Genomic DNA, 11,887 nt, shown 5'->3' on the forward strand with positions numbered 1-11,887 from the left:
GAGGAAACAAAAGAACACCATATTCGTGTGAAGCCCCTGACTGACCCCCTGTTGCTTCACTGTTATTAGAGATCGCGGCAGATTGCTGACGACTTCGTTAACACTGCGATAATTGCTTAAATTATAAACTGAGCAAGTAAGTATTGTGCCGTGTATAATGTCCCTTATTCACAAGAAGATGGAGTAACATAAAAATTCGAGTTTAATTAGCTTTTCAGCTACTTTTAGAGTATCAAATTGATAGGTGCTGATTGCGTCAGCAGATTCCTTTGTGTCCACGAAGAACGTCCGGTCGCACGAACTTTACGTCGCTTAACTTTAACCGTAGTTTAACTCATTTTTCGTCTTTTTCCAAGACACGAAGGAATCCGTTGACGTAATCTCTTTTCTTTGTTTGACGATTGTCTTTAAGATCACGTTAAAATTGCACGGATTTATATTCGTGAGAAAACTAACTGAAAAAATGTAGAAAGTTTATAATAATGATTAATAATAATAATATCAGTGTAATTAATAATAACGATATTAATATAATGAAAATATAAAAAGTAGGATTAATAATTATTAATATTTGTCATGTTATTACATAATTAAGGCCTGTTCAATTGAAAATACAATTGGAATTTTTATAATTTATCAAATAGGATGCCTTATTACGGAGTAGCCAATGGTCGCAATACTGGAGTTTATGATAATTGGTAAGAGGAGCTAGAAATAATTTAATTTGATTAAAAAGAGCCAAATGTTTCCGGTGAAAGACTAAATGAAAATTTTTGCATAAGGGAGGAATGCAAACAGCAAGTCAACGGATATTCTAGATGCGATTTCAGAAAATTTGATTCGCCAGATGCGGCTTGGGATTTTGTTGATCAAAAGTCGTCGGACCATAAAGGAAATGATTATGTTCAGGATTCTTACAGTAAGGCTGTAGTTCCTAGAAACGGCAATAATCAAGTAGCGACCAGAAGTGATTATTCGGGAGAAGCTAGAGCTTATCAGCGTACTGATTACATGGTATAAAATTTAAAAATTTCTTACAAAGTTTCTTTAGAAATTATTTCTTTGACACTATTGGATCTGTGACCAAGTATTATAATGTTAAATCTTATTTAAATTATATTTAAATTTATTTAAATCTAGATTCTGCTTTTTGTAAAATTGTTCTTAAGCTGTTGTTAAATTATTAATTGTTTAACATTGAAACATTTTTTTAAAGTTTTGGCTTCCTTTTTGAATGGTTTTTTTGGCGATTTACAGGAAGGAAGAAATGGCGTAGTTGTGCGCGAACGTTCATTTACGAGCGGACGTCAAGGCAACGGTTATTATGTCGAGAAGCGCACACGTACTTATTGGGAAAAGAACTAACCAAGCATCAGAGAAAAATTGTTGCTTAAATAAGCTTAAAAGTGCTTGAAGCATATAAGAAGTAACATGGATACATTGTTAATGACTAAGGATTTATTAAGCTAAGATTAAAATTAATGCATGTTTAGTTTTTTGTATTCGAAAAATAGTTTTAGTTTCATACGTTAATTCTAGCGAATTGCTGATGATTATTGCAGTTTGTATTTTTTTTTTTATTATATGAAAGAACTTTTCGCTGGAATAAAAGTGAAATAAATTTCTTCCGAATTGAACTAGTGGTCTGTTCTTTATAGCAATGATTCCCTCGAGTCGACCTTTAGATACACTTCATTGTGCTTAAGGATAATGCGAATGAGGCTAGAGCTCCATGGAGGTTCGCCTGAAGCTGACATGGCGCCAGAGCGTTTATGATTCAAAGAAATCTAACCTGCAAAAATGTTTGTGTTTACTGTGCACATTTAGTTAAGGTCATTTTTAAATTTGAATCATCAGTATACATTTATAATACTTCACATCATAATACTGAAACATCATGTTTTATCATGTAAGTAATGTTTGTAGCTTTTACTGTTTTCTGTGTGGATTAATATTAATCATTTGACTGGAAAAAGTAAGTTTTCGGTTAACTGACTTTCTTTATACCTATAGATCTCACTGGAGCATGAGATTTTATTGCATCCTCGATATTTCGGGCCACAATTACTCGACACGGTGAAACAAAAGCTCTATACAGAAGTCGAAGGCACCTGTACGGGAAAGTGAGTACTGAGTCTTGAATGTTACTATCAGTATTCCGTTTTCATTGTATAATTGTTTAGATACGGCTTCGTCGTCGCTGTTACGACAATAGATAACATAGGAGCCGGTATTATACAACCCGGACAAGGGTTCGTGGTTTACCCAGTCAAGTATAAAGCTATTGTGTTCAGACCGTTCAAGGGTGAAGTACTAGATGCGATTGTAACCCAAGTGAATAAGGTACACGGGAATGTCTGCAGTGAAAATAATCCAAATTGTTATTTAAGATGTAACTTAAAATAACACTGTTTATAAATGTATTCTCACAGGTCGGAATGTTCGCTGAGATAGGCCCACTCTCCTGTTTCATATCTCATCATGTAAGAAACTTGTACAGCAATGATATATTGATATTATAAAATTACAATCATTTATGAAAATTTTTATTACACAGTTAAATAGAGATAAAATTATAAATTAATATTTTTAGTCAATCCCAGAAGATATGCAGTTTTGTCCAAACGTAAACCCGGCTTGTTACAAGTCAAAAGAAGAGGTAAGCTGCGTTACAGAACTTTGTAAATTGCATGCATCTTGTAATAGATTTGTAGATTTGATTAAAAAATTTGGATGCATTTTTCAGGATGTAGTTATCCAAGCTGACGATGAGATTAGATTGAAAATCGTGGGTACGAGAGTCGATGCCACGGGAATCGTTAGTATTAAACTTGTAACGAAAATGTGGCAATTATATATTTATATGTATTATTTCTCATATTTATTCGTGTTTTTTTTCATACTTTTTCAGTTTGCTATCGGAACATTAATGGACGATTACTTAGGTAACACGATTGATACTTTTAATTGTTCAGAGATGCATCACGTTCTTATAATTTTTATCTTATTTTATGTAATTTCTTTCTTTACAGGTCTTGTGTGTAATTAATGTGCGCGTTGCACATCTACTCATCCAATTTTATAAATCTATCTCAAGATGCAGTAAGTTTTATACATTTGAAAATATTCCGAGATATTTCTTATTTTGTAGCATAAAAGGTTTAATAATATATTAAATTATGATAACAGCCATTTTAACAAAACAACTCCCATAATTGTAACTAAATAAATTCGATTTTTGTATTAAAGTGATTAGTAAAGCTGTAAGAACTAGAAATAAAGAAAAAATATTATTAGGTGTGCAACTTAATGCCGTGCTTTTTTAACACATTGAGTCTTTATTTACAAAAAAATTTTCTAATATTTTTCTCCATCTATAATGGAGAATTCTCTCTCGAAAAAAAAGTATTAGGTCGATGCAGGTCTTGCCGATGGATGAATCATCTCAAAAGATGACTCCTTTCGATGTTAATTAATTTGCATACCTAATATATGACTGTGTACAATATATATTTAATTCGTAAGTAAAATGAAGAGTGTGTGTGTGTGTGTGTGCGCGCGCGCGAAATATATAATGCGGAAACACTGAATGCTGGCATTATCTTATATTTCATTAAAAAGTTAAACAAGTCAGATATCTTGATTCTCAGCAAAATGCACAATGCTACATTCAGGCAGCTATATAAATATATATATATATATATATATATATACATTTTTAAATATTTTTTTATTCGATTTAATCAGAAAACTGTTATGTTTCTGTATAAAGACGTAACTTTATATCGACATAAAATTATTCAGACGTTGCTATTGCTTGAAAAAAAAGAAAGCAGATGTGGGTGGTTTATAATCATACAAAGATACCGTTTAGATAATATACATCTTTTAATTCACATATCTCTTATTCACTATCGATCATTGTTTTGCAGTAATACATTTCCAATGGAACAAATACATTGGTGGTGCTTGGAATTCCATCCATTTCGTGAAAAAAGCATTTTCATTTTGCGTCTCGTACGGATTATCCACAAACTTGCAAATATTTCTACAGTTCAACAATTACCGTTGAATCGTTTATTTCAATTAATGTAACTTTAAATTGGAATTCAATTTGGAAAAGTTGTCACTATCGAACATATTCGCCAAACTTGCAAATAGCGCTAATTTCGCGGCGATACGCAGGTCCTCCTTTTTCGTTACATCCTGATCGGGCATCATCTTGTCTGCAATATGTTTGTAGATTTTCCCTTCACCGTTAACGTAGTAAGTGGAAAAGCCGTCATACCATCTGAAATTAACGCGTAAAAAATTATTTCTAGATATTTAATATCTCGGGCATTCCGTTTCCGTTAGAATAAAGTCGACTTTCAGTGATTTTCAGTCGTTACAAAATAAAATTAAGCGAGGAGTGCTTTTTAATTATTTTTTTAATTATATTTTAGCGACTGGAGTAACAAAAGTTACCTCCAATTAAAAGGGGAACTTTTACTTCATTTAGTTAACGTTGCGAGAACGTATATTCATAATGATCATACTTACAATTCGTGGTCTTTGTCTATAGCGTCCCGTATCTTCCAAATTTTATATTTCCAGAACGAGAAGAACATCCTGAAGCCTGTGACACCTCTTATACGCCAACGCACCTTTATTGTCCCATCTTCGGGATGCATCGTGATCTTCACGATATCGCATTTCACGTATGCAAACTTCAAGTGGCCAATCATCCTTAAAAGTATCATCTGTTTCGCGTAATTTCCAACTCCGCTGTAACATTTAAGCATATATATTTTATGTATCGTACAAGGGGATGCAAGGTTTCATAAGCAACAGTCTTATAATTGTTTTTTTATTTTAAACGATGTGATAGATATAATAAGTAACAAGTACAATTATTACAAACTTGGGAGTTTGCGAGAAATGCTTTATATGTTTTAAAAAGATATATCACTATACTAGATATTTAATCAAAATTAACTTACACTGTTGTCACCCCTCTAATATTATTGACGAAAACCATATTTTTGGTATACATCGTATAATTTTGAGGTTTTGTGAATAAGTTTGTAAGCTGCAAACAACATTTCAATTAGAAAAAGTTGTTCAATGTAAAAGAACCTTGTTAAGATTTCAGAATTCCTACATCGTTCTCCATTTAAATTCTTTAGTTGTAAAGTCGTGCAATAATTCTAAAATATTTCGTAAATAATATTATAAAATATATTATAACTTTCGTAAATCACATTGCACGTACATCTATAGTAAGGCCATCAACTACATGTTGCAATTTGTCCTGTGATGGTTTGTCATCATCTTGTGGCGACGGTGAGCTTGACTGTGAGCCAGCTTTTAAAATGCTGGTATTGTTGGAGGTAAATAAGATACCGCTGGAATTTGATTCTCTACTATTGTGTAAGCTTCCCGAGGAGATTAGTCTACTATTATCTAGGAACATAGTATTTTTATCCCCTTCTACACTTTGCGTCTGAAACACAGTAATATTGTTATCTGATGCAGTTCTTATGGCGGCTGAATGTTTCTTGTTTCTCGAGAGGGCGAGTTTCTGCAATCTATTATATTGCCTGCAAGGATCTTGGGTCCAACACATCGCCACACTCTCACTTCCATTATACTGTCTGACTAGTTTCTTATTACGCTGATCAGAAGTATTGAGAGAAGCGAGCAGTAAGTTTTGATGCAATGTAAAATTCACAGAGGATAACGACAGCTTGCTTTCAGTATTTGCTCTTATGGATAGTGCTCTTTGTGTTCCCAAAAACTGAAATTTTACACAAAGGTAGTATTATATAGTATATAATTATGTGTAGCTATGTATAGATTAGTTATAATATCAAAAATATAAAAGGGAGTAAAACATTTTTTACTTTATTGTATCTCTTGCAAATTTATAAAGAAAAGAAAAAGAGAAGAACATTAGTTACGAAATTTAGCATGTATCATTTTACATATAATCAAAATCAAATTTACTTATAATATTAATATTTATATAAACTTTTTATTATTAGATATTTAGACTATTATTAGAATCTTAAACATTTAGCGTTAGTTTTATATTTTCTCTAAAAATGTAAAAAATAATAAAGAAAAAAGTAGTATTTGGATATTATTGTACGTATCAGCAAACCGCATGTAGCATACGACACACGTGTATCCAGACATTATTTTCATGAGGAGATACAGCGCACAGACATTATTTTATGTTACGAATATCGCGAGGAAAGGCGGAATTTTATGTTTTACAGTAAAACTGCGGTAGAACGTGTACTTGGCTCAATTCGAGTTAACCTTGCCAAGTAATTTTTGTTAGAACCATGTGTTATGTAAGTGTTTGGAGGTTAGGGCAGTTGCAGCGTCGTATATGATACTGAACGCGAGCACGTCCGAAGATCGAAGATCACACGAAATGCACCGAATTAGATTAGCCGACGAGGGCGAACATACCTGCTTTAGGAAAGCGGACGATGAAACGTGTTTCTGCAGATGATGGTGGTCAAGCTTCGACAGCGGTTTTCGGCCGCTGACAAGCGATGACAATCTACTGGGCAGCGAGCGAAAGCACAGAGACATATTGCGCAATTGTGCGCGACGGTCTGCCGTTCAAATTGACACTAACAACATCCTCCTCGACGGTTTACAACAGCGGCTAGCAGACACTACCACAAATGCTTTACAAGTTGCGCGCGTACTTCTTAAATCGAGCACGCTCTCACATATGTGGCGCTACCCCGAGAACCGCGAGGGAACGCAGCGAGGCCGTAAGCGCGCGTTATTCGAAGTTCCCTTCTTTTACGTTAATGTTTTATTTAATATTTCTTTTTTACTTAACTGATCGAATTATGTTTAGCATTGTATACTTCGCAACATATTTCTTGTATGAATTTTTTTTATAACGTAAATAAGTCTCAAAATAAAAAGGACTAGTGTATAAAAGGTTTATACATATTTGCAATAAAATAATTTAAAATACCCAATAGTTATTTATATACTTTTCTAATTATTACGTAGAATGTGGTTTCGTTTATATACATTTATTAACATGAAGCTGTAATGATCGCACAATGCTATACGATGCTAAATGTTATGAAAAATACAACAATAACGTAACACTTTCTTTCTTTCTTTCTTTCTTTCTTTCTCTCTCTCTCTCTCTCTTATGTAAATAACTGTTTTTAAAGGAATTTTAAATATTCAACAAGAATAGTGTATGTTGTGCCAGAAATAAAGAAAATTTATAAACAATGTTAACGATAAATAAGTCTTAATACGTACGAAGGGATATCGAAAAAATTAGAGTACAATAAATAATTTTGATAAGTATACCGCCACAATACGTCACGTATAATGATCACATCACATATCATACCACTAAAAAATATTCACGTATTACTCCCATTCACACAACGAACGCTTAGAGTTGCGATTTCCACGAAATATAAAATACCCGTTAAAAATTGTCAAAAATTCAAGATCGGAAATGCAATATATGTATAAACACAGTTTGTTAAAACTCATCTTTCGTAAAATTACGATCTTCGTCGCCGCGGCCACTGAAACGAGCTGGTTGAAATGCTCAACGACCTAAAAGTGGTCCAAGAGCGCACAGGAGTTATCTAATGCAAAATGAGTACATTTTTTTTACCGATTAATAGTGCAATATGAAACGCGTTATTCTTTTTTTTTGCCAACAGTAATACTCATTTTTCTCTTCCCTTTTTGAAGGATGTAGGATACATTAACGGGAAAGGGGATCTTACACGAGCGAAGTCTTGGAAGATGCGTGGCTCTTAAGATACATCAGCAGTGATGTCTGCCGAATGCTAGATCGCCTCGTAGGCCACATCGACGCCAATTCTCGTGACCGAACTGTTGAGAAACTCCTCGAGTTCGTCTCGGCCTTTATTCTCGTCCTTCGATCGATGCGATGAGCGTTTCTTCTTCTTTTCAGTCTTTTCCGTTTTCTCCCTGTCTTTATCCTTGTCCTTTGATTTCTTCTTTTTTCTCTTCTCCTTCTCATCTCCCTAGAATGTAAACGATAACGATTTACGAGAGAGCTACGTAAAGAGAGCAATCCGATTATCGAGTCGCGCGATAATCGATATCGATCAGAACGATTGTGAAATTTGGAGATATCAGAAAAATCTTTTTCTGAGACATAGAAATAAATTACCTTCTCTTTGTGCTTCTTCTTCTCCTTCATCACCGGACTGCTGGCATTGGAGCTTATATGGCGCATACTGGTGTCATCGAGCAATTCCAGATTAACATTGGAGCTCGTCACACTGACGTCCAAGCTCTTGTCGCTCAGTTCCAGCCTGTCCTTCCTCGTGCTGGTGCTGCTAACGTCCTCGCCCCCCTCGGGACTTTGCCGCCACTTGGAATCACGTCGCAGCCAGCTAAATGCATCCGAATTTATATCGGGTTGTTCGTTTGGCTCGTAGTCGCTGGAAATACGCAGTTCCTGCTCTATAGAGGATACCGAGTCGCGTTTCGTGGTCTGCCTTGGCTTCTCTATATTTATCTCCGGACCTAACGGCTGTTCCAGTTTGTGCTTCTGCTTCGACAGCGGATTTTCCGACAATTTCGGCTGGACGGGAGAAGCTACTTCCTCGATGGACGATAAGTCGTCCTCGTAACCGGCTACTAAGGGATTCGCAGTCTCCGTGTCACTGTGTAAGGAAATTATATAATGACGTAGAAAAAATTCTTGATAATAATGCTAGTAATATTGTAAATGTAAACTTTTATTTATTATAATTAACACGGAGAGTTAATAAGTTGAAGATTAAAGTCTGTAAAATTAAATTCTGATTGACAATTTTAATTTGGAATAAAATGATGCAAACATGATCTTCACTGTAAATTCTATTTATTTTTCAATTACCTCTCGGAATCTACGTCTTCCTGCTGCATCTTCTGCGGCGAAAACTGGCTATTGTCTTCCAAAAACGATCTATCCAGCATCTCGTCGTCCGGCACGAAGTCCTCGACGCTGGTCAACGGTGCGCCGAGACTGAGATTTTTCATATTCGGCAGCTTCCCGTCCGTCTCATCCTCCTTCTTATGGCCAAAGATCTTGGACATGAGCGACTGCGGTCGGTTAAGCGAGTCTTTCCTCTCGTTGTCACTTGCAGACTCCACCGACCTACCCGGCTCCATTTTTGAGAGATTTTGAGACACGGGAGGCGACGTCACGATTTGCGCGGTCCTGCAAGTGGAATTGTCCAACGCGCTGCTCGTCGAGTGTTCCTTTCTCGGTAACGACTTGAGTTCCAAATTTTTCACCGGTATCGGAGTTCCGCCGCCAATTGGACCGGGCATTGAGGCCGACCTTCTGACCTCCCCCGCGGCATTCGCGTTGGGCGACGTATGGTGATAGTTACTCATAGACGGCGGAACGTTTGAGACTAGATTACTGGCAGAAACCGAGTCGGCGAGAGCCCTTCTCCGATTCACGAGATTGTCTAGAAATTTATTGTAGTCCGCGTCATCACTATCCTGGAAGAGATCGAGCTCCTGGATGGTTAAATGCGTCTCCTCCTCGTTGGTGTGGAGCTGCTTCAGCAGCGTCTCACGCTGCAGCTGCAGAAACGGCAGGTTGAAGAATTTGTGCAGCAGCTTCAAACCGAAGCCATTTCGCATCGAGGACTCTGCGTATCTTACCTGAAAAAAAATTAATGTACGCGATTGATATCAATGATGTTTCAACAGATATCAATTCTGATTGAGTGCCATAATAATAATAATAATAATGCTAATAACAGCTCAACTAGTTGAATTACTTGCGCGGTCCTCTCGTGCAGCGAGTCTATAAAATACGTCACGTGATCGGCGGTAACGGTTCTGTGATGCGACATGTCGCAGTGGTTCCCGAGAACGATAACGGGTATGTGGCTAGGTATCTTCGGCAGTTCCCGCTGGACGTAGTCGAACGTCCAGCTCTTCGTGATGTCCATCACGATAATGACACCGTTGGTGCCCTTGTAAACGTCGAGGAATTCAGCGTCCAACGCGGGCTCCTCGATAACGTTCTCCGCGCTAGTCGGAGCGTTGTCCATCTTCAGGCCCTCCAACTTTCTGCGGCGTCTGCCGCGATCTACGACATCCCATACCTCCACCTTGACCACGTCGTCGGTAGCCTTGTAATTCCATTGTATGCTAGCCACCTGTATCTCTTCGGTAGGTATATATTCTTCAATAAACTTTTGCCCCTTCAGTCTATAGAATAAACATGTCTTTCCTACATTCCTGTCTCCCTTTATTATTATTTTCACTAGAAATAATGTGTAAAGTTCGTGTTACAACTGGCGTCCGCTACTCCGCTGCGTCACTACGTCGACGTACGTGCATGCACTTACTGTTATACTGCACGCCTTTCGCAAACTTTCTCTGCAAATTCGTCGGCATGGATTGATGCGCCGGTCTGGGAGATACATTGCCGGCGCCATCAGATTTTCCGGCTAGTCTTTTAATGGCGGAGAACATTGTGTGACAGAAAAGATGTTTCTTCAAAGAAGCATCCGCTTAAAACATTGACTTTGATGCCTAGAGAGAAGTTTGTAATATATGTCTGTAAAAAGAATGTGTTAGGATATAATATTAATATATTTAACACGTTGCATACTGCCTAAAACAACGTTCTGTCTGTTCAATTTGCTTCCAAAGGCCTACATATTTTATAATGTGCTGAGAAACATAATCAGATACACATACATGTTTTTATATACACATTGATAAGCTCTTATTTCGTAAATTACCGAATGAAATAATAAAACTATATTTGTCGCACATATAAAATAATAAAATTATATTTGTTGCACACATGTTGAATGAAACAAAGATTGTGCATAATTTTAGTCGCTGACACGACAAATTAAACATATTTTACAAACATTACAAACATATTTTGCAACTCAAACTTTCAAAATATCGCAATTGCAATTAATAATGATAATAATAGCAAATTAAAGCCGTAATACAGTATTACGGCATTATTAAAAGTTCTACATATCACACGGCAATTACAGCAAATTATATTCAAGGGAACATAATTAGGATAATTGACGCCCACACGTCTCGTCGAAATCCGCGTACGAAACCCATTTTTCTCACACACATTTATCGGAGGAAAGCCGCTTCGCGAACCTCGCGAGTCGCGACGCGGAAATGAACGAGATCCACTTGAGGATCTGTCGAACTCGCGTGAAATTCGTATCGCGGAAGTCGCGTGAACGCGAAATTATACTTACCACATGTTAAATATTGTGAATCTCGTGAATAAAACGCACCTCTCGCAGTCTCGCCGTCGAGCACGATCCTGCCGTTCGCGACAGCTGTCATATGCAGCTGTTCCTGCGTCCTCGAGCGCTCGTCACTCCTAGAGAACCTCAAGTAAGAGTATGGACATCGTGGATTCGCACCTGATTGGTCTAGTTTCTAGTGGGATCGAAAATGGCGGAATTGAGGTTTATCAATTAAGGGACTATCTAAAATACATCTTTGTAGTGTAACCCCTGGGGGTCGATTGTGTATCATATTACTTGGGTGAAAATTACAGAAGTGAGCAAATTTACTAGAATATTTATAATTTCATTGGTCAACATCTAGTAAATTTGCTCACTTCTGTAATTTTCACCCAAGTAATATGATACACAATCGACCCCCTGGTCCACAACCTTGCTTTAAGGTACAATTTCATGCTGTCGCTCGTCGCTCATTTTCAGGACAAAACAGGTCACGTGATCAAAATTGACCAATATCCAGCGTTCATTTTGATCACGTGACCTGTTTTGACGCTGAAAATGAGCGACAGGCGACAGCATGAAATTGTACCCAGAAGAATATGTAGAGAATAATCGACTGTGTTTGG

General features: G+C 36.8%; 4 protein-coding genes across 9 annotated transcripts; 2 read left to right on the forward strand and 2 right to left on the reverse strand.

The window, feature by feature from the left end:
- The first annotated feature begins 30 nt into the window (after positions 1-30).
- Positions 31-1,632, forward strand: LOC105284119 (ribonuclease H-like). Its single transcript, XM_011347402.1, has 4 exons — positions 31-136; positions 645-698; positions 783-1,014; positions 1,258-1,632. Exons 2-4 carry the CDS (start codon positions 646-648, stop codon positions 1,363-1,365), a joined length of 393 nt encoding a protein of 130 aa, XP_011345704.1. The 5' UTR covers positions 31-136; position 645; the 3' UTR covers positions 1,366-1,632.
- A 104-nt stretch (positions 1,633-1,736) lies between these two features.
- LOC105284122 (DNA-directed RNA polymerase II subunit RPB7) lies at positions 1,737-4,736 on the forward strand. 2 transcript variants are annotated; one of them, XR_894813.3, is made up of 9 exons: positions 1,737-1,909; positions 2,014-2,123; positions 2,184-2,343; positions 2,433-2,483; positions 2,594-2,659; positions 2,747-2,818; positions 2,912-2,945; positions 3,033-3,102; positions 4,597-4,736. XR_894813.3 is itself a non-coding variant. In XM_011347404.2 (8 exons), exons 1-8 carry the CDS (start codon positions 1,898-1,900, stop codon positions 3,047-3,049), a joined length of 522 nt encoding a protein of 173 aa, XP_011345706.1. In that variant the 5' UTR covers positions 1,737-1,897; the 3' UTR covers positions 3,050-3,506. The 2 variants fall into 2 exon arrangements, 1 of the variants encoding a protein (XP_011345706.1); XM_011347404.2 differs by lacking the exon at positions 4,597-4,736 and having other exon boundaries at positions 3,033-3,506.
- On the reverse strand, positions 3,870-6,730 carry LOC105284121 (uncharacterized protein C6orf136 homolog). Of its 2 annotated transcripts, none has more exons than XM_020033221.2 (5): positions 6,463-6,730; positions 5,255-5,485; positions 4,983-5,071; positions 4,543-4,767; positions 3,870-4,291 (listed from the first exon to the last, which is right to left on the reverse strand). In XM_020033221.2, the coding sequence occupies exons 1-5, from the start codon at positions 6,586-6,588 to the stop codon at positions 4,087-4,089; spliced, it is 876 nt and encodes a 291-aa protein (XP_019888780.1). In that variant the 5' UTR covers positions 6,589-6,730; the 3' UTR covers positions 3,870-4,086. The 2 variants fall into 2 exon arrangements, with proteins under 2 accessions (XP_019888780.1, XP_011345705.1); XM_011347403.3 differs by having other exon boundaries at positions 5,255-5,779; positions 6,463-6,729.
- A 265-nt stretch (positions 6,731-6,995) lies between these two features.
- Positions 6,996-11,420, reverse strand: LOC105284123 (rab-like protein 6). 4 transcript variants are annotated; one of them, XM_011347408.3, is made up of 6 exons: positions 11,268-11,420; positions 10,377-10,588; positions 9,801-10,291; positions 8,903-9,681; positions 8,189-8,687; positions 6,996-8,039 (listed from the first exon to the last, which is right to left on the reverse strand). In XM_011347408.3, the coding sequence occupies exons 2-6, from the start codon at positions 10,501-10,503 to the stop codon at positions 7,839-7,841; spliced, it is 2,097 nt and encodes a 698-aa protein (XP_011345710.1). In that variant the 5' UTR covers positions 10,504-10,588; positions 11,268-11,420; the 3' UTR covers positions 6,996-7,838. The 4 variants fall into 4 exon arrangements, with proteins under 4 accessions (XP_011345710.1, XP_011345708.1, XP_011345709.1 ...); XM_011347406.3 differs by having other exon boundaries at positions 9,789-10,291; XM_011347407.3 differs by having other exon boundaries at positions 9,789-10,291; positions 11,307-11,407.
- Positions 11,421-11,887: the final 467 nt, after the last annotated feature.

This window comes from Ooceraea biroi, chromosome 6, assembly GCF_003672135.1.
Source record: "Ooceraea biroi isolate clonal line C1 chromosome 6, Obir_v5.4, whole genome shotgun sequence".
NCBI classification, from domain to species: domain Eukaryota; kingdom Metazoa; phylum Arthropoda; class Insecta; order Hymenoptera; family Formicidae; genus Ooceraea; species Ooceraea biroi.

Excerpts from the sequence above, each read along its gene's own strand:
- LOC105284119 (XM_011347402.1), top strand. The coding sequence starts at position 646 with ATGCCTTATTACGGAGTAGCCAATGGTCGCAATACTGGAGTTTATGAT. Across the intron at positions 699-782 it reads ACTGGAGTTTATGATAATTG|GGAGGAATGCAAACAGCAAG; the intron begins GTAAGAGGAGCT and ends TTTTTGCATAAG. Across the intron at positions 1,015-1,257 it reads ATCAGCGTACTGATTACATG|GAAGGAAGAAATGGCGTAGT; the intron begins GTATAAAATTTA and ends GGCGATTTACAG.
- LOC105284122 (XM_011347404.2), top strand. Across the intron at positions 2,124-2,183 it reads GAAGGCACCTGTACGGGAAA|ATACGGCTTCGTCGTCGCTG; the intron begins GTGAGTACTGAG and ends ATAATTGTTTAG. Across the intron at positions 2,344-2,432 it reads TTGTAACCCAAGTGAATAAG|GTCGGAATGTTCGCTGAGAT; the intron begins GTACACGGGAAT and ends GTATTCTCACAG.
- LOC105284121 (XM_011347403.3), bottom strand. The coding sequence starts at position 6,588 with ATGTCTCTGTGCTTTCGCTCGCTGCCCAGTAGATTGTCATCGCTTGTC. Across the intron at positions 5,072-5,254 it reads TTGATGGCCTTACTATAGAT|CTTACAAACTTATTCACAAA; the intron begins GTACGTGCAATG and ends TGTTGTTTGCAG. Across the intron at positions 4,292-4,542 it reads ATAGACAAAGACCACGAATT|ATGGTATGACGGCTTTTCCA; the intron begins GTAAGTATGATC and ends CGTTAATTTCAG.
- LOC105284123 (XM_011347406.3), bottom strand. The coding sequence starts at position 10,503 with ATGTTCTCCGCCATTAAAAGACTAGCCGGAAAATCTGATGGCGCCGGC. Across the intron at positions 10,292-10,376 it reads GAAAGGCGTGCAGTATAACA|TGAAAATAATAATAAAGGGA; the intron begins GTAAGTGCATGC and ends CATTATTTCTAG. Across the intron at positions 8,040-8,188 it reads AGAAGAAGCACAAAGAGAAG|GGAGATGAGAAGGAGAAGAG; the intron begins GTAATTTATTTC and ends TTTACATTCTAG.